The sequence below is a fragment of the Phyllopteryx taeniolatus genome, chromosome 13, assembly GCF_024500385.1.
Source record: "Phyllopteryx taeniolatus isolate TA_2022b chromosome 13, UOR_Ptae_1.2, whole genome shotgun sequence".
Classification (NCBI taxonomy): Eukaryota; Metazoa; Chordata; class Actinopteri; order Syngnathiformes; family Syngnathidae; genus Phyllopteryx; species Phyllopteryx taeniolatus.
The window spans coordinates 4,054,870-4,073,187 of NC_084514.1; the positions used below are offsets into that span (position 1 = coordinate 4,054,870).

Genomic DNA, 18,318 nt, shown 5'->3' on the forward strand with positions numbered 1-18,318 from the left:
TGACCTCCTAATCTGTACAAGGGATTATAATGGTATTTTTTTTTTCAAATATTAAATATTACTAACTAATAGATATGTTCAATTGTAAGCATGTTTTATAGTTTCACCACAACGCAGCAGGGTTGGGCAAAGTTCTTTAAACTGGGCCACTGAGAATTTACATGATTAGTTAGATGTTCATTGCTAAAATCTGTAATGGAAAATGCATTATTTCATACAGTCCAGTATCTCATTAAAAGATGGGTTACATGATTTATAGTGAATTTAATAAAATGACTAAATTAAATAATTTTCTATACATTTACAGTTATGGATTTGTCTTTAGACCACCCTTGTTTCTTTAGTGCATTGTTCATTTTTAATGCCTGGTACAACTAAAGGTACACTTGTTTAGATAAATATAATGATGACTGCAAAAATAGCTAATAACAGTTTAATTTAAGACCTGATAGCTAGCCATGTTCCACGTTTTTCTTGATAGTAAGAAAAATCACTGTTGATACAATTAAGCTTAAGTTTGTCAAATAGGACAAAGTATTATGGAATCAGCCATATTTTGTCGTGTTCGTTGTATTCAGGTAATATACCGTGAGAAGAAATTGGAGAAACTAATTGGTCTAATAATTGTTCACGTGACTGTACATTTAACATTTTTTTATTTTATTACTAAACTGTTATATTTAATGAGTCATAAACAATGCAATCTAAAATGAATTACGTAGAATTTCATCAAACAATTTTACATGTATGACATACGCATCAGCTTATTATTATTAATTTTTAACCTCATCTACGAATGACCTGGCCCATCTGGCCGTTCAAATCAAATCAAATGTGGTCAATTGTGACGCCTTCAAATGATGACGACTCAACAGCATTTTCCCATATAGAACTACACTTCCCATGATGCAACAGCGGTCCGCCCTCCTCTGACCCTCGCTGTGACTGAAAAATAATCTGATCAGCTGATCTGACCTGGAGACAAAATAACGTAGCCGAGAAAACTGTTAGGGAGGGGACTGAAGAACAAAAACAATGACACGGCTCGGGTGGATTTAAAAAAAAAAACAAAAAAAAAAAACAGGTACACTATTTAAGACTTTTAAAACGATGTCGACATGATTCCCCTCACCGTTTGATTGTATCCGCTGTTATCCGAGCTCTTTTACATCGACTTCCTGCAGTTTTGTTGATGTTTTGAACTGTATGTCGCTAGCTGCTCGTTCATTTTTGGCATCAACTGTGGGGATCGCTTGGTCAGTAACGACGGCCCCGATTTAGGCAAAGCTTCAATACATAGAGAACGGCTAGGTTTAAGCAACGCATTACTTGTTTGGATGGCAAATAATATCTGTCGTGTTAGTCGGCGAGCTATTTTATTTGTATGATTAAGGGACGCTCCGCTAGCTAGCTTGTTGTTAGCATTATTTGCAGATTCATCATTCACAAGGAAAAGTTCGTTTTCTCGGTTTGCTAACGGCTTCATACACATATTTGTATATTTTTTTATTCTCGTTTGCTGTAACGTATGTGCATGTTTTGTGTCTACTGCTAACTTTTAGCTACAAACAGGCTGACTGCTAACGTTGCAAGTCAGGTGTATTCTTTGTTGTCTCACAGATAGCAAATTGTTTTCCTTTCCGGCTAAAATAACTTATTGTTCACAAAACAGCCAGCAACCTTGTCATAATGCAGCTAATTTAAGTAGCAGTATTTTATACCTATTTAGCCAGTATTATTAGAGGTTTACATTAGAAGTGCTGCTGGAAATCGTTGCTGCTACAGTTTAAGCTTTTCCAAAAGGCAGTCATCTGTATATTTAAGGTGACAGAAACGATGAGTGGGCATGGCTCATCATCTTCAGAAAAAGGAGTCAATACAAATCTAACATGCCAAGAGAGTTACGCCTGTGGTGGCTCTGAGGAGGCTGCTTTTGAGTGTGAAGAGTGCAGGACCTTGCAGTGTGTTCGTTGTGATCTCGAGCTTCACAGTCAGGAGTGCCTCCAGAACCACAAGCGCCTCCAGATAAGCCCGGGTCACGTTCCTTACTGTGACAACTGCAAAGGGGGGGACAATCGCCAACGCAACAGGTCGGTGGTCCGCTGCCAGAATTGCAAAGTGAACTTGTGCCAAGATTGTCAAAAGCGCACCCACAGCGGCGGGAGCAAGAAGAAACACCAGCTCATATCGTATCTTCCGCCACCAAAACACGCAGTGCTTAAGTCTGTCCAAGCTTCTGTTCAGCCTGCCGTCCAAATCGCTGATGAGAAGAAGTCACTGAAGGCAAAACTGCTGGAAAATGTGTCCAGTTTTCTCCTTGTTGATGAAAATGAGGAAATGCAGGTATGCTGTGCATAAGCAGTGTATCATAGCAGTTAATGAAAGTCTTATTCATTAGATTTTTACTTTCTCAGATAGAAGATGATGCTGTATTTGTGAAGAAGCTGAACTGCGGTGCTGGCAAGCTCCTAAAAGTGGTATCCATCTTCGGTAACACCGGAGAGGGAAAATCCCACACCCTCAACCACACCTTCTTCATGGGCAGGGAGGTGTTCAAGACTTCTCCCACACAGGAGTCCTGCACGGTCGGTGTGTGGGCGGCCTTCGACCCCTTCCGTAATGTGGTGGTCATCGATACTGAGGGACTTCTGGGGAACAGTTCCAAACAGGGCCAGAGGACCCGTCTGTTGCTCAAGGTGCTCGCCATCTCTGACCTCATCATCTACCGCACCCACGCAGACCGCCTCCACGACGACCTCTTCAAATTTCTTGGGGACGCCTCAGAAGCCTACTTGAAGCATTTCACCAAGGAATTGAAGGCCACCACGGCTCGCTGTGGTCTGGATGTTCCTCTCTCCACTTTGGGTCCCGCAGTGATCATCTTCCATGAAACTGTCCACACTAAGCTTCTTGGCACAGGTAGGAATTCTTACATCTGCTATAACAGTGATGGGGAACCTTTAGTCCTTATCAAGTTCAATTTCAGTTTTTCGATAAAAATTTATGAAAAAAGGCAATGGAACATGAATTGAAATGTTTATTATGATGATGATGATTTGTGGGCAGCACAGTGACTGGATTGTAGTTAGCATGTCTTCCTCAACAGTTCTGAGGTTCAAGGTTCTAATTTCAGATGTGGCCTTCATGTGAGAGGTTTTCCCTCGCTTACAATCAATTATATAAAAGTAGACAACAAGAGGGTAGCAGTGAAACACATTTAAGTGATCAAGTGACACCGTTCCTTTTATTCTGGAACTTCCCTTGGTAGCATGCGCTATTATTTATTTTATTTCTTTAAAGGAACCTTTTTTTTTTGACGACTCAGTGAAAAAGAAACCAATAATTTGTTTAATAAAGCATATGACAAACAAAATGTGCATCGGCATTGTCTTACAGCTGTGCAGCAAGTGCAAACTTTTAGAGTCTCTTTACAACTCACATCTTTGTCAACATATTGTTTGCACCTTGTAAAAGAGCTTAACACATATCTCATGGTGTACTGCCTACTACTTTTGAGATGTTTTGGTAAGGGAAGGGAACAATTAGTTCATAGATACTCTGGTCCTCCTTATGCTGGAATTTTGTCATTGGGAATTCATGCACTATGAACACATGCCTTATGCACTGGGAAGTTAGGTTGAACATTTTTCACGATAGCTGTCACTATTTAAGACGTGACAGGAACCCCAATGCGTACAAATGGGTTCCATATTATGTAATTCATCCTCCTTTACTTGCAGCTTTTTTCATATTCTGTCAAATATGTATGCTTGAGCTTTACTTATATGTGTTGATCACGGAACCATTATATTTCAGTGAAACATCTTTTTATTTTGTTTTAGATAAGTCACAGGAATCAGTAGACCGACTACTGTTGGAGCGTTTTAAAAAGGTTTCCCGTTTCCCAGAAGCCTTCAGTTCTGTTCAGTACTGGGGCACTCAGACGCTCACCCCGCCCACTGACTTCTGTGGCCTGCAGAATAAACTGGAGCAGCTCCTGGACAATAATGCCACACGTTCTCCACGCACCCCTGTGGTCATCTTCAAAGCCCTAGTGGTAGGGCTCCATAAAAGCAATTACAAAGCTGAATGAACTTCTTATTGTAAACCAGTTTACAACCTTTACGTTATGCTTATAAAATGAAAAATAGCACCTTTGAGTTGTTTTATATTATTTTGCGTTTATTTCTTTATAGGCGTTAAGTGAGCGCTTCAGTGGGGAAATAGGAGACGAGCTGGTCGCCCACAGTTGCTTCTTTCCCGATGAGTACTTCACTTGCTCCAGCTTGTGCCTCAGTTGTGGGTCAGTGTCTGCTAAATTCCACCCTCATGCCTCCTTCAGTCTCCTAGTGTTGGTGCTTGCTTAACATTCTGACCCACTGATATCATCGCAGGTCTGGTTGTAAGAACAGTATGAACCACCTCGGAGAAGGAGTCTGCCACAAGGCAAAGCATCGTTGTCGCTATTCTGGTCATTATGATAATCGCATTTACACCTGTAAGGTAAGCAGAGTGAATATTTTTGTTCCTCATGTTCACTCTACCTACACTATGTGGACAAAAGTATAGGGACACAAAGCCATCACACACAAAATAACTGAAAAATATGGAGTCGCCATGATGGACCTACCTTTGTGCACAAGGGCAAGGGCATGTGGGAACACAAAAAAAGGCCTGCCCAAACAGTTTCCACCAAGTTGGAAGCATATCATTTTCCAAAAGGTCTTGATAAGATGAAGACATAGGTTTTTGCTAGGGTGTCCCAATACTTTTTTACATATGGGGGGTCCGCGGTTCCTACGGTGGCAACATTACCCAAATTTATTCGCAGTCGGAACCTACACACTAAGTCATGAATACAGTAACTCTTTGTATGAAAAATACTTCTATGACGTAATATAAAACAATCAAATGGAAAACAAGCTTAACTGAGGGTACCTTGGGCTGCATGACGATGTATGTTTATGCTGCTGCACAAAGTAGTTCCTTGTGTGGCTTTTGAAACCTTAAAATTATATTTAGGAACTGTGGTAAACCTATGACCCCCTGTATTGTGTATGTCACGGTATTCCAGTAATTAAAGGCCCAAAAACTAAAATGAGTTTTTGTTGCGTCACCTCAGGCTTGTTATGAAGGAGGCAAAGAAGTGATTGTCATACCAAAGACCTCAGCCTCCTCAGACTCTCCTTGGATGGGCCTCGCCAAATACGCCTGGTCTGGGTGAGTAGGAAGAGAGGAATCTGCAGGGTCAGGCATAATGACCTCGGTCAGGGCTTTTGTTACCTTGCATAAATCTGTGTTCCAGTGTTCATAAAGCAGTTCTTCCACAAGCTTGAACCAGTGGAACGTTTGCTTCCTCTGCCCGTTAGGGGGAATCAAACAGTCAATCCTTATTTCACAAGTCACATTTCTAACCAGTTGTTCATGGCTTTTTTTCCATGCATGCAGGTATGTTATTGAATGCCCCAACTGTGGAGTGATCTATCGGAGCCGTCAGTATTGGTATGGGAACCAGGACCCAGTGGATACAGTAGTCCGCACTGAGATCCAGCATGTTTGGCCAGGGGTAAGAGGAACATTGTACAGCCTGATTACTGTATATCCTCAAATAGTAGACTTCACTCCGATTGATATTACATCTTTATTAATTGTTGTGTTGAGTCGTCCACTTAAAGAGATAAAAGCCTCTCCTCAGATAGAGGGGTTAAGTAGTCCCACTAGGAAGCTGTAATTGCATTTACTCTAGCAAGGTTTGCATCAAGTGGTACAATTTGGTTCAGTACACGACACCCCACAACCCTGAATGTGGACATGAAGGCAGGATGCAGATAGTTGCATGAGCACCATAAATAGCCTGACATCATTGCAGCAGGACATTGTATAACTCACTGTTCGATTCAACGAGACAAAAAGACATGTTATCTGTAAACAGGGACTTTTCGAAAGTTGACAAACTAACCACCAATTAATAAAACATAGAGCAAACAAAATACACTTCAACATGTTCTTACAGCTATGCAGCAAGTGCAAACATGACTAGTCACCAGACTGTTTTGTTCAGGTAAGTGTATGTGACATGCACAAACTTAAGCAAGGAACTATCAGTACCACCTCTAACAGCACTGTGTTATTGAAAGATACAAAGAATACAATAATGCTAATAGAAACTGCTAATGTAAAACATTTACTTATTCCATTACTATTAAATATTCTTCAAAAAACAGGCTTTTCGCTGTTTATTGCCACTCCCAGTTTGTTACTTTCAAATTAAACACAAAACAAAGCGAATTACACGTCGTGTATTTAAAACACATACATCGCCTCTGCTCGCTTAATGCTAACATACAATGGGAAACACCATAGGCACACAGGCTAACAATTAGCATCTACGTGGCAGTGTTGTTACACTTTAATCAATGGATATCTGAACACAAACAATGCTACAACAACACATCTGGACATAATAAAACTCACAGGCATGTATTCTTTATCTTCTGCAAATAAAGAATAATATTATTGCCGTACTGAGAATCCGAGAGAGGAGTTAGTGTCCAGTACAATATATTCATCTCTTACTCTGCTGCCCCGAGTTGCACACACCAGAATGAGCAGCACAATGTGCATTGAATGTGAAAGCGTGACACCAATGGTTTAATTCTTGTTAATTCTATTTAACTATGTAATTACAGTATGTTTTTATAAAGTATGGTATTTATATAGTGTTGTTTTTCTCAAAGACAAATAAAATGTTTTTTTATTTTTTATTTGTTGGTGGTGTTTGGGAGGCTGGAATGGCTTAATGGCATTTCCATTTATTTCAACTAATATTTGATGAAAGCTTGAATTGCAGACAAAACTCTCATCTTAATTTTGTAGTAATAATTGAATCCCTGTGTTGTGCAGTCAGAGGGCTTTTTAAAGGACAATAGCAATGCAGCACAGCGTCTTTTGGATGGAGTGAACTTGGTGGCCCAGTCTGTGTCGGAGCTCAGTGTCAAGCCTGCCAAGGCCGTCACCTCCTGGCTGACAGACCAGATCGCCCCCAGCTACTGGAAACCCAACTCCCTTATCTTGGTGAGCGACCCATAACAGCCCCGCCCCCTGCCACACGCCACCAGCAGCCTTTGTCGACACTTTGTGTCCCGAGGGATGTTTATGTGGTGTTCCTTGCCTGTTACACAATCTTTATGTGTGCTCACGAGATAAAATGTGGACATTACGTCACCTGACACACACCCCCCCGCCCCCCAATTATGACACAAGTCTTGGTCAATAACAGCGGCTTGTTTTTCTCTCCCGTAAGCTGTGCCATAAGTGTCAAGCGGTCTTCCTGGAGAATGACACCAAGCATCACTGCCGTGCCTGTGGGGAGGGCTTCTGTGATAGCTGCTCTTCCAAAGCTGCCCCGGTCCCCGAACGTGGCTGGGGTCTCGGCCCTGTCAGGGTGTGCGATGTGTGCTTTGAGCAGAGAGCCTCACACGCAGGTATAACTGAGCTGTCATTGTCACATGTCCTCACTCTCAACTCACTGTTTTACTAGGACAATAAATGCACTTCAGTATGAATGTTGTGTTCATGCAGTGCACGACGAGGAGGAGGAGGAAGGTGGAACACTTGCCAGGAAGGTTGGCGAGGCAGTGACCAACACCATAGGGGTTGTAGTCACTGCTATTGACATCCCACTTGGTGAGTGTTGCCCAAAGGAAAACCTAGAGAGGATTGTTGTGTAACAGGAGTAAGTTACTCCGTAAACATTGTCATAGGAATGCATTGCCCTCTGGTGGCAGAGACGTATCACATTTACACCAAAGTAGTGGGATGCTTTTCGAGCTTCATCGCTCATATATTAACAGCCTGAAAATGCACGCTGGTAAGACATTTAGGATATTATCAGTTCTAAGGTGTGATGAAGAGAATACATTTTACATGCTTTGTCAATCAAAGTCTCCCAAATGTCAACCCTTTTAATATCAAAATAGTTCCTAAAATCATTAATCGACACCCTCTGGATAATATCTTTAAAGATTTCATGGTGCCTCCATGGCATCAGTGCTCAAGCTCTGCCATTTAACATTTAGCTCTGTCATTTATTGCTCAGTCTTATTGTAATCGGGAGATGCAGCAGATGCTCAATAGCTCAGTTAATTTCATTTTTAGGGCCCTTGTTTTTTCAAACTCACTCTTGTACATAATTTAAATGTCATTGATAGTTCTTTTTCTAACTGCTTATGACACTTTCATGTAAAGTATTACAGTAAAGCCTGTGGTATTTCAAATTTCCTACAGGAAACATCCCTTAACCGTAAGTAATGTCATATTGCAGTTGTACACTCACCGGCCATCTCATGAGGTAACACTTCTATAATCTAGATTAAATGCATTTGATCAAATATTAGAAACCTCTAATTATGATTTGGTGCAGTTCTACACCACCGCAACTCATAATAGCCATATTAGACTAATGGCATTTGTGAAAAAGTGAGCATTATTATCTTTAAGACATTTTTTAGACTGCTCATGCATTGCTATTTGTTAAGATTGTGCATTTGGATCTTTCCACAAGCACCATAAGCACTGGATTGTGAATGGTCATAAAAAAAAAAAAAAGATGTAAAAATAAAAAGCCCACTAACTTGGCACCCACTCCGAAATATAATTTCACTGTTCAATTTGGCTCATTAAGAGGACCCAAGTGAAAACCATCTGAAGGAGGTTTTATAGACTCACCTGGCCTTAAAGGAGAGCTGTACATGATCAGAAACTATGTATTTTACAGTGTATCGCTGGTGTTATATCAACAAGCCTCCAGTTCGAGACCTGAAAGCCAATCCATGTTCTTTACTGAAAATAATTCTCTGTCGCACTTTGTCTTGAAGGGCAGAATGAGGACCTCAAATGAGTCAGTGTGATATGTTGCTTCTGGTGTTGTGCCATTCCCCTTAGACTGTGCCAGCTGTCACAGATGCTACAGTGGATCTGCGTAAAAGCGGCCACCGTATGGAGATCATGGCAGTGTGATCCTTTCAGTAAACAGTCAGTAATGATAATCTACGATGAACATTCCACAAAAAAATAAAACGGGGGCAAACAACAGGAAACAAATAAAGGGATTTATTATCAATCAGGGGGACCTTGTAGTTTCCCCCGAATTTTAATTCTTCGCTTTTGGCATTTAAATGTACGTCTCAATAAGTTATGATAGTGTTAAAAGCTTAAGTTCGGTAGTTCAACTCAAAAAGTGAAACTCATATTATAGATATGAACTACACACAGAGTGAAATAGTTCATGATTTTTTTTGAATGTATATACAGTAATTTTGATAATTATAGCTTACAGCAAATGAAAACCCAAAATTCACCATCTCTAGAAACTAGAATATTAACTAACAGACAATCAAGAAACAATGGAAATGATTTTTATAATGTAGAAATGAGCAGGGATTTGCCCTATGAAAAGTATTTTCCCCAGTGTTTAATTAATCTATACAGTAATCCCCCGCTATATGACGGTTCACCTATTGTGGATTCAGTCATTCACAGATTTTATAAAATCATATTTTTATTGCTGATAATACGCCATGTCACAGGATTTATTTATATTTGTTTTCATTGTCGTGGTAAAATAAGCATTTTCTAGCCTAAAACATTAATACAATACTGTCGCTTATCAAAGTTGCATTTGCTCATTTGGAATTAGAACTGATTTATATGAAAGGCAAAGCCGTTCATCCATCCATCCAGTTTCTTAACCGCTTATCCTCACTAGGGTATGCTGGACCCTATTGCAGCCAACTGCGAGCAAAGAGGCGGGTTACAACCCTGAACTAGTTGCCAGCCAATCGCAGGGCACATATAAACAAACAACCATTCACACTCACGTTTATACCTACGGACAATTTAGAGTCTTCAATTAACCTACCATAGATGTTTTTGCGATGTGGTAGGAAACCGGCGTACCCAGAAAAAAACCACACAGGCACGGGGAGAACATGCAAACTTCACACTCGCGAGGCCGGATTTGAACCCGGGTCCTCAGAACTGTGAGACCGATGTGCTAACCAGTTATCACCGTGCTGCCTCAAAGCCATCTAGACTATGCTTATTACTGTATACCAAAATGAAGTTTTGTATCATTGAATTGTATCATTTAATTAGGACAGAAAGGCCTGATTTATTTATTTTTATTTTTTTGGGGGGGGGGGGACAAAAGTCTTGTCACACACAAAATAATGCACATTAGAAATTATATTCTATTTTGAATACAGAAGCATGCTTCGATAACATCAAAACATAAGGTGCCTTGGAAAAAAGAAATAATATCGTGTATGATTCCCCTGAGCTTGGAAGACTGTGTCCATACCGGGTGGGGGAGCGGAGAGAGTGTTTGTTGACTACGTCGGTTACGTCGCTCAGTAACTGTGTTTTGTTTCTTTATCAATAAATGTGAGATGTTTTGGGCCATTTTGTTGCGGACCCCTAAAATACATAGATTTTCACCAGGATACAAATGCGTGCAAAAAAGATTCTTTTCAGGCAGTTGTGAGGCCCCCAAAAGGCGAGCAATAACAATAACCAACAGTGATTTGTACTAATAATAACAACACATTTTTCTCAATGTCTTTGTGTCTCAAAAGTGTTCTCTGTCAATTGACTGTCTGTTGTCGTACTAGAGCGGCTCCAACTACCGGAGACAAATTCCTTGTGTGTTTTTTGGACATACTTGGCAAATAAAGATGATTCTGAAAAGCTATTCAAAAGCCAGTTTATTCTCAAAGGACAAGCAGTTGATGTGTCGGTAGCTTTTCTTTAGAATGGAATGCTAACTATTGGCTTCGCATGCATATTACATTATTTTCCGTTCTTGAGAGGGGAATGTTTCTACTACTGAAACGTTTGAAAATTTGAGAAAAAAAATGTTTCCGTTTTTACGAGGTTGTTATGGCGTAACTGTACCAGAAAATGGAGATTATGAGCCAGGTCCTCACAAATGTGTTCTGCATGAATGGACAAACATTCCCATGGACACGCTCCAACATTTTGTGGAAAGTCTTCCCCGTAGAGTGGAAGTTGTTGTAACTGTGCCATATTTTTTTATTTATTTTATTTTTTTGTTTTCACTTCATGTTGGTGTGATGGCTTACTGCACTAATAGTAATAGGACTGTTGAGGTGACTGACATGACTGGAAACCTGCAGATAAGCGTTAAAAATGCAACGATAGAACAGCCATGCAGTTTCAATAGCCCTTGCCCCTTATCCTCATTGGGGTCGTGGGTAAGCAAGAACCTATCCCAGCTGCCTTTGGACGAGAGCCGGGCTACACCCTGGACTGACCAAACTTCAAAACCCCTATACAATGCACAACGAAAAACATTAGTTGGAACAACCAATATCAATGCCATTTAAATTATATACCACTTTTAGACACTTTTTAAAAATGCTTATCATGTAACCTAAAGGAGCCTATCCTAGCTGACTGAGTGAAAGGCCAAGGCATGTATTTTCCATGAGAAAACTCTCACGCCACACCACCAAAAAAATTGGATCATTTCCCATGTGACACCTGATGATCTCTCAGAGGACTCTAATGTGCTGCAACACAGTGGTTGGGAATCAGTGCACTAGGCCCACCATGGAACAAATGTTCATGATTCGATATGAGTTATGTGTAGGTTGAGTGCTTCTGAACTTTTTGCAACAGTTCCTTTGAGTTGAATTGCATGGCAAACTGGATCAAATGCTCTCATGTGCCGTACAGTATATTGCCCATGGCCTTTCGGTTGTGCACCCTTGCATTCATATCAATATTCTGTGCTCCTTGAAGGACTAGTGAAAGACGCCGCCCGTCCTGCCTACTGGGTGCCCGACCAAGACATTCTCTCTTGCCACATCTGCCGGCGCGAATTCACTGCCAAGCTGTCCAAGCACCACTGCCGCGCCTGTGGCCAAGGAGTGTGCGACGACTGCTCCCCGGAGCGTCGAGCGGTGCCGTCGCGCGGCTGGGACCACCCCGTGCGCGTGTGCACCAGCTGCAACCAAAAATCCAGAGAACTTTAACATGGACGATCTTCCTTTTCTCAGAATACTCGGATGGAACCGCTCGCTCCCTGTCATACCTCTGCTTCTCCAGCGGTTCTGCCTTGTATCTGTGGAGAGGAAGTGCTTAGCTATACTGTACATAGGACACTTAGCAAATGTGGGAAGGTGAGCTTTCATGTGGCCTTTGTTGAGCAGCCAGAATCTGTGAGTTACTTGACTGAGAGTTTAATCTGCATTTTCACTCTTGATTATTCAACGTGTATATTTGGACTCTTGTTGACACACGTCCTCAATTATATGTTAAATAAGGCTGATGAGCTATTTTTCTACTATGAGAAAATATTTTTTAAAAAAAGGAATGCTAGCTAGTTGAGTGTTATTAGATTCCAGACATTCTTATTTCAAGGAGCATTGTTTCTTTCATGTATGTGTAATGGCCAGGAGATGTTTTATGTGTGCAGGTTAAATTGCATGCTGTATTGCAACTTTTTAGTTTTTGCACTAAACCTTTTTTTCAGGCTGTTGCTTATCATGGCCCTAAAAAAAAAAAAAAAAAAGAAAAAAAGATGTCCAAAGTTTTGGAGGTATCTGCCGTGCCAAATCATTCAGGTCACTGTGTCCGTGCTGGTATGATATTTATATTTCACCAAGTTAGTTGTGAGTGTATGATGCCATAGAACTGTTAGCTGTTGAAAGTTATTTATATTTGAGAATTGATTTAAAAAAAATAAGTCTGATATGCATAACAGTGTGTGAGAGCCTTATGGCCTTTTACTTATTGTTTTTGTGGTTGTTTGCTGAATGGCTTCATTTTTTAGCAGACAGTGTACGTTTCAGTCTTCACATGCTAATTTAGATTTTTAAATTATTATTATGCCTGCTTTTTATTATTTTTTGCTCTTTTGTCTCTAATCCTGTCTTGTGCATTCTGTTCACTTTGCCTGACAATGTCCCCTATGCTTTTGTTTTTTTCTGTTGTTTTTAAACTCATTGGGATTTTTTTGTGCCTTTTTTTCTTTTTCCCCGTTTGACATATTTACTGTAAACCATTTCAATATTATGTAGTGACTACCGCTTGAACCATATGAAGTGACTGAGATGTCATGTACCTGTTTAAAATTTGTTCTTTGCGACACTATGTCTTGTGTCATTACCTAATAATGTCATGCAAAATCAACGCTTAAGAAAGGCTGTTTTAGTTTAAATTTACCAAGACAAAGGGCAAAGAAAATATACTGATAAATACGTTTGGATATAAATCTTTGCCTCTTAAGTTCTCTGGTCCGGGAAGACATAATGTGTGACTCTCAAAATAGATTTGACAAAATGTTGTATCACACACCCACACGATGTAACATTGCACAGGATAAAATAGGAACTACATGTCACATTACTGGAGTTCATTCCTATTAAAAAGAAATGTGCAATCTGTTGCTTCGCATATTTTCTGTGGTGCTTTATAAACGTGCGTAAGAATGCAAATATTTGATAATGATATAAAGTGTCAAAACATGAAGTAGGTTTTGCATCTGTCTCTCTAATGTGTGTTTTGGGGCGTTGTGTGTGTCAAACCACTAACTGCAGTCCCATGTGGGAGGAAAATGTAGTGTTTGCATGCCTTGCTGTACTTTTCTCTCACCGCTGCAGCCTCAGATAAAGTGAGGAAAAGCATTGCCTACGAGTTTATTGATGACGACGATAAATAATTAATAATTAATTGAATGAATAATTAAACGCAGCTTTCGTGTTCCTGGAATCCAAAACAAATGTTCCAGTTCACTCAAGTTGCGGTTTTCTAGCTGCATATTCTGTTGTTCAGTGAGTTGTATAAAATATACAGTGAAGGGAAAACCCTTTAAAATTATTCTGACAGTTAACCCCCACCAAACCACGCCCATCCGCACATACCGCACGTCTATTGGTCGAGGAATTCATCCCGAGCTTTGATTGGTCCGTTTCCATAGGTTTCCCTCAGAACTGCAAGACGCCGATATTGCATTACATTGTAGCAAAATGGCGGCTGTCATTCAGAATCCACTAAAAGCGTAAGTAATTTAGACGTTTTTGGGTGAATTGTGATTGCTTACTTTGTTACCAACCCGGGCGGTATACCTAGCCGTTCGTGCATACGAGCCCCGGCTGTGAGCGTTCGGCCGTTACGGCTGTCTAATTTCATGTTGGTGTACTTCTTGCATGGCAAAGTAGCCTCCGTATAGTTGTTTTATTTTCACAAGATTTCAACGTGTCGTCTGCAAACGTGACATTAGCCTAGCACCAGAGCAGCCCCTTCGGAGAATGTCGCCTTCCGAGACTATATATTTTTGTATGTAGCCAAGCAAAGTGTCGACACGGCGCCTCTCTGCCGGTTTCGGAAGAATTGAGAGACGATTTTTTATTTATTTATTTTCTTTTTTTGGGTTGGGGGGGGGGGCGGGGATTTTTTTTCTTTTTTACTCTGTTGCTTGTTGTAATATGAAGTGACATTCCGAGAGTGCTGTCTACTTTTGCGATTTGTCGACATGTCAACTTTGGCTCGTCGGAGCGCAGACGTGGTCAGGAGCCGGCGAGGGAGGAGGAGGAGGAGGAGGAGGAGGAGGCATTTTGTGTTTGCATGCTTGCTGGCCAAATCGACCAAAGTGCCAGCACAGACACTGGGGGGGGGGAGAAACCCTGCACATTTCTGCCACAATCATGTGTGCAAAAATGCCATGTTTATGACTTTAATGCTACAACGCTTCACGTTATTTCCTCCATTTCTCCTTTGTTCGCATGGATTGCCTCACTGGTGCACATACAATCCTAAAAGCAGGTGTGTTTCTTCTTTAACTAGATGATGATTAGCACACTGAGTCAGTCCATCATCATTATCATCCTTGTGCAACTAAAGCAGGCGTGCTTCACTGTCCCTTTAAGTGGAGGAGTGCGAGAGATTAGCCTGGTCTGGTCCAGGATCCTGGGCCCATCTGTCAGAGAGATGCTCCAACAGGGAGGAAGCGTTGGGCACAAGCAGCAGAACCATCTGCTCCTCCAGAAAGAGGTGTCCCTGTTGCTCCTTCCATCTTTAGCCCGGAGCATGGTGGACCTCACCACACCTCGCCCCGTCATCCATTGTTATCAGTGCAAGCTTCCTTTTTGTCCAGTGCTTTCCCACTGTTCTTGTGATTGGATTGGGAATCAAATGCATGTGTCTCATACAACATATGGGTTGTGTGCCATATTCGGCAGTTCACACATGCAACTATGGGGGAGACGAGCCAACGACCGTAGTTCGACATATAATTTATGGCCGAGTGCATACAGCCTGTGGCCTGTAATGTCTCTGGCCATGTTCTAGGAATGTAGGGTGCTGTTCTGAGGTCATTCTTAGCACGACAACCTCCACCTGTATTCCCATCGAGCAGAAAATCTCACCTAAATCTGTTTAGTGGCCTGTGCATTCATTACTAGCTGAGCAACCATTTTATTGGCAGCCGAACGGCTCAAAGCAGCATTTGATGCCCAACAGAATCCTATTAATACCTTCCATTTTGTCATCACTCGTGTTTTCTCATAGCAAATCATGGTGGTTTTGAAGTGCAAAATTCCCAGTGTATGTGTAGTTTTGTTCGGTGTCAAAGCTGGAATGTATGAGGGTCACGACAACTATTAGAAAATTGTGTCTTAAAAAAAAGTTAAGCAGCTAAAACCTAATTTTTACAACCAAAAATAAGTCAAGTTAGGAATAGAAAGTTGTTTTTTTTTAACAGCAAGAAAGAGAGAAAAAAGTCAGAATGAACTGTGTTTTTATGAGGTACAATAAGTCAGTTGTATGAAGTTGTTTTTCAAGTGAAAAGTAATAGTATTATTACAAAAGTAATGTTATTTTTGCCAAAGAGAAAAAAAACAATGAAATAACTTTAACATAATTTTTTTTGGCCAGACTGCAGTCTTTCTAGTCTGAGAATAAGCAATTGTAAAAAAAGTAAAGAAGAAAAAAAAAATGTAGTTTTATTTTAGAAAAGATGCATTCACCTTTCATTCAGAAAGAAAACAATGTTAAGGTAATAAAAGTAACACAAATTTCCTTTTGAGAAAACAAATTTTAAGAATTGACTGTCAACAATTCAGCAATCACATTAATCTGCTCATATTTATAATGGTGTTAATGTGACAAAATTTCATTGTTTGACAATCACAATCCCTCATGTTTTTTTATCTTGTAAAATTGACTTTATTCTTGAAAAATTCCAAGCATATTTAAATTAAATTTTTTCACATATCTTTCTCACAAAACTTCAACTTCTTGTTATAGTTCAACTAATACTCCATATCACAATATTTTAATTTTACCCTCTATCTATTGTTTCTGGTCATACCTTGTTTACTATAAAGTGGATGTAATGAAGTGTTTTAATCTCTGTTATTAAGCTTCTGGTTCCCGACTTCATTTCACACTTTAGTCAGATTTATAATTAGTCAAACTTGACGCTAATTGGATGTTGCTCCAGTGTGACCTTTTTTGTATTAGAAATACTCACTTTAGGGAAATGGTTTAAAATTGGGCTGGAGAGAAGGTGAGGCACCCCCCCGCCCCTCGTGTGAGGTCTTTGTTGATTGGGGAGTATAATAATCGCTGGAATCTGATTAAAATGGCGCTTTGACTATTAAGTGAATAATGTTAAGCTTCTTTTAGACATTTTTCCATGGGCTACATGCGTCTCCCAGCTTGAGCGACGTCACATTGGGCAGATCTCGCCAATAAGACGTGTTTCAACCAAGTGATACAACTCCGTTTAGCTCGCCATTCTATGGTATGTAGCGGTAAACTCTCATCTGTTTTCACCTTGGGGTGTGTAGCCATCATGGCTGCGTCGGCTTTGTAAATTGTGTGGCATCATAGCAGTGTGACACAGTGTAACCTGTAAATCAGTCCAACAAACAAAAAAAACACAGTAGCCAATGTAGGATATCCAACTGTTTTTGTTCTTTCTTCTTGGCTTGTTGCTTACGTCAAGAAGAAGAAAACAGTCAAATGACAATTCAACCAATGAATGTTTGAAACTGTTTAATATTTAAGGTTCAACAAATGCCATTGTACAGATCACTTATTTTTGTACCGTTTACAACTTTTGATGATGAAATATTGGCAATCTTTGTTCTTTCCTTTGAGCATGGAGCTGTTAAATTATATCCCAACGGGGGATACAGTAGGATTCGTAGTCATCTATGTGCCACAGGCGTTACATACAGTGCATGACACAGATTGCAGTTTTATTTTTTTACTGTACGCACAGATACCACCTCACCAACCTGACATATACCTTGTGTCTGTATGAACATACTTTGAGGACATGGATGACAATACTTTTAGGCAACTGAAAATTCGTCTCTCGAAAATGGATGTTGAACTTGTCGACCGGAAAGCACAGCGTTTCGCGAGTCCGTGGGAACGGAACTCTGTGTAAATTGACTACTCCATCAATTGAAGTGGGCCCGGTAGGATGCATTGCGTTGGTCACCGACGATGCATATGTCAGCCATTCACTGTGCTGCAGTGTGTCTACTACCACCACCCTTTAGGCAACTAAACATTGGTTGCAGCTGCGCTGTGGTAGTAGTAACGTAATGGTACAAATAAGTAGTATGGGTCAGTTATTTTGGGATATTTGGCATACCATACCAAACTAAAAGGAGCTGTACTTCCTTGTGGTAACATAGCTACTAACATAGTGAGTCTGGTCTGCTGTTCATTGGCGCGGTGTTATGGTGATATGTGGTCTGTTTTAATCCTGTTTACTTTCTAGTATTTACTGTGATGGGTTGTGTTGCTGTGGTAGCTGCTGCTTCCTGTGAATCAGCTGTGCACCTTTGCAAACCCAAACTAAAGAAGACTTGTCCTGTGGGTTGCGGATTGTAGTTGCTTGCGCCTCACTGCAGAGTCTCCACAGCAAACTACCAATGTAAAGCGACATGCCAAATGAGCGTTGCCATATTGTCAGATTACGGGCGCAGCCATGTAACGGCATCAGACCGTGGACAGGGACACACTGATAGCAGAGCCCCTACGCTGGCTACAAGATTAGCTTTTGTTCCATTTCATGCACCCGCTAACTGCATGACGCCAAGGCTGTGCAGCTCATACCACAGGCGGAGCTGAAAGGCTCACTTAACCACAACAAATTGTGACTTAGTTTTGGCACAATCTGCCTTATGAAGTGTGACAAGGAGCGATTGGGTTGTGACAGAACCACTTAATTTGGAGGCAAAATCTAAAGTAAGTGCCACTCATGCTGCATGTTGA

At 40.7% G+C, this 18,318-nt stretch overlaps 2 protein-coding genes across 5 annotated transcripts in view; both read left to right on the top strand.

Moving 5' to 3' along the window:
- The first annotated feature begins 926 nt into the window (after window positions 1-926).
- Window positions 927-13,469, top strand: LOC133487978 (zinc finger FYVE domain-containing protein 1-like). The gene is made up of 11 exons (XM_061795338.1): window positions 927-2,343; window positions 2,415-2,919; window positions 3,843-4,057; window positions 4,197-4,303; window positions 4,395-4,503; window positions 5,123-5,220; window positions 5,449-5,566; window positions 6,904-7,074; window positions 7,304-7,484; window positions 7,582-7,686; window positions 11,824-13,469. Exons 1-11 carry the CDS (start codon window positions 1,837-1,839, stop codon window positions 12,054-12,056), a joined length of 2,349 nt encoding a protein of 782 aa, XP_061651322.1. The 5' UTR covers window positions 927-1,836; the 3' UTR covers window positions 12,057-13,469.
- A 525-nt stretch (window positions 13,470-13,994) lies between these two features.
- Window positions 13,995-18,318, top strand: part of LOC133487634 (zinc finger protein DPF3-like) — a 28,945-nt gene continuing 24,621 nt past the window's right edge. For all 4 annotated transcript variants that reach the window (XM_061794544.1, XM_061794545.1, XM_061794546.1 and 1 more), the window contains exon 1: window positions 13,995-14,083. In XM_061794544.1, coding sequence (XP_061650528.1) covers window positions 14,052-14,083 — 32 coding nt within the window. In that variant the 5' untranslated portion in view covers window positions 13,995-14,051. The remainder of the gene's footprint in view (window positions 14,084-18,318) is intronic.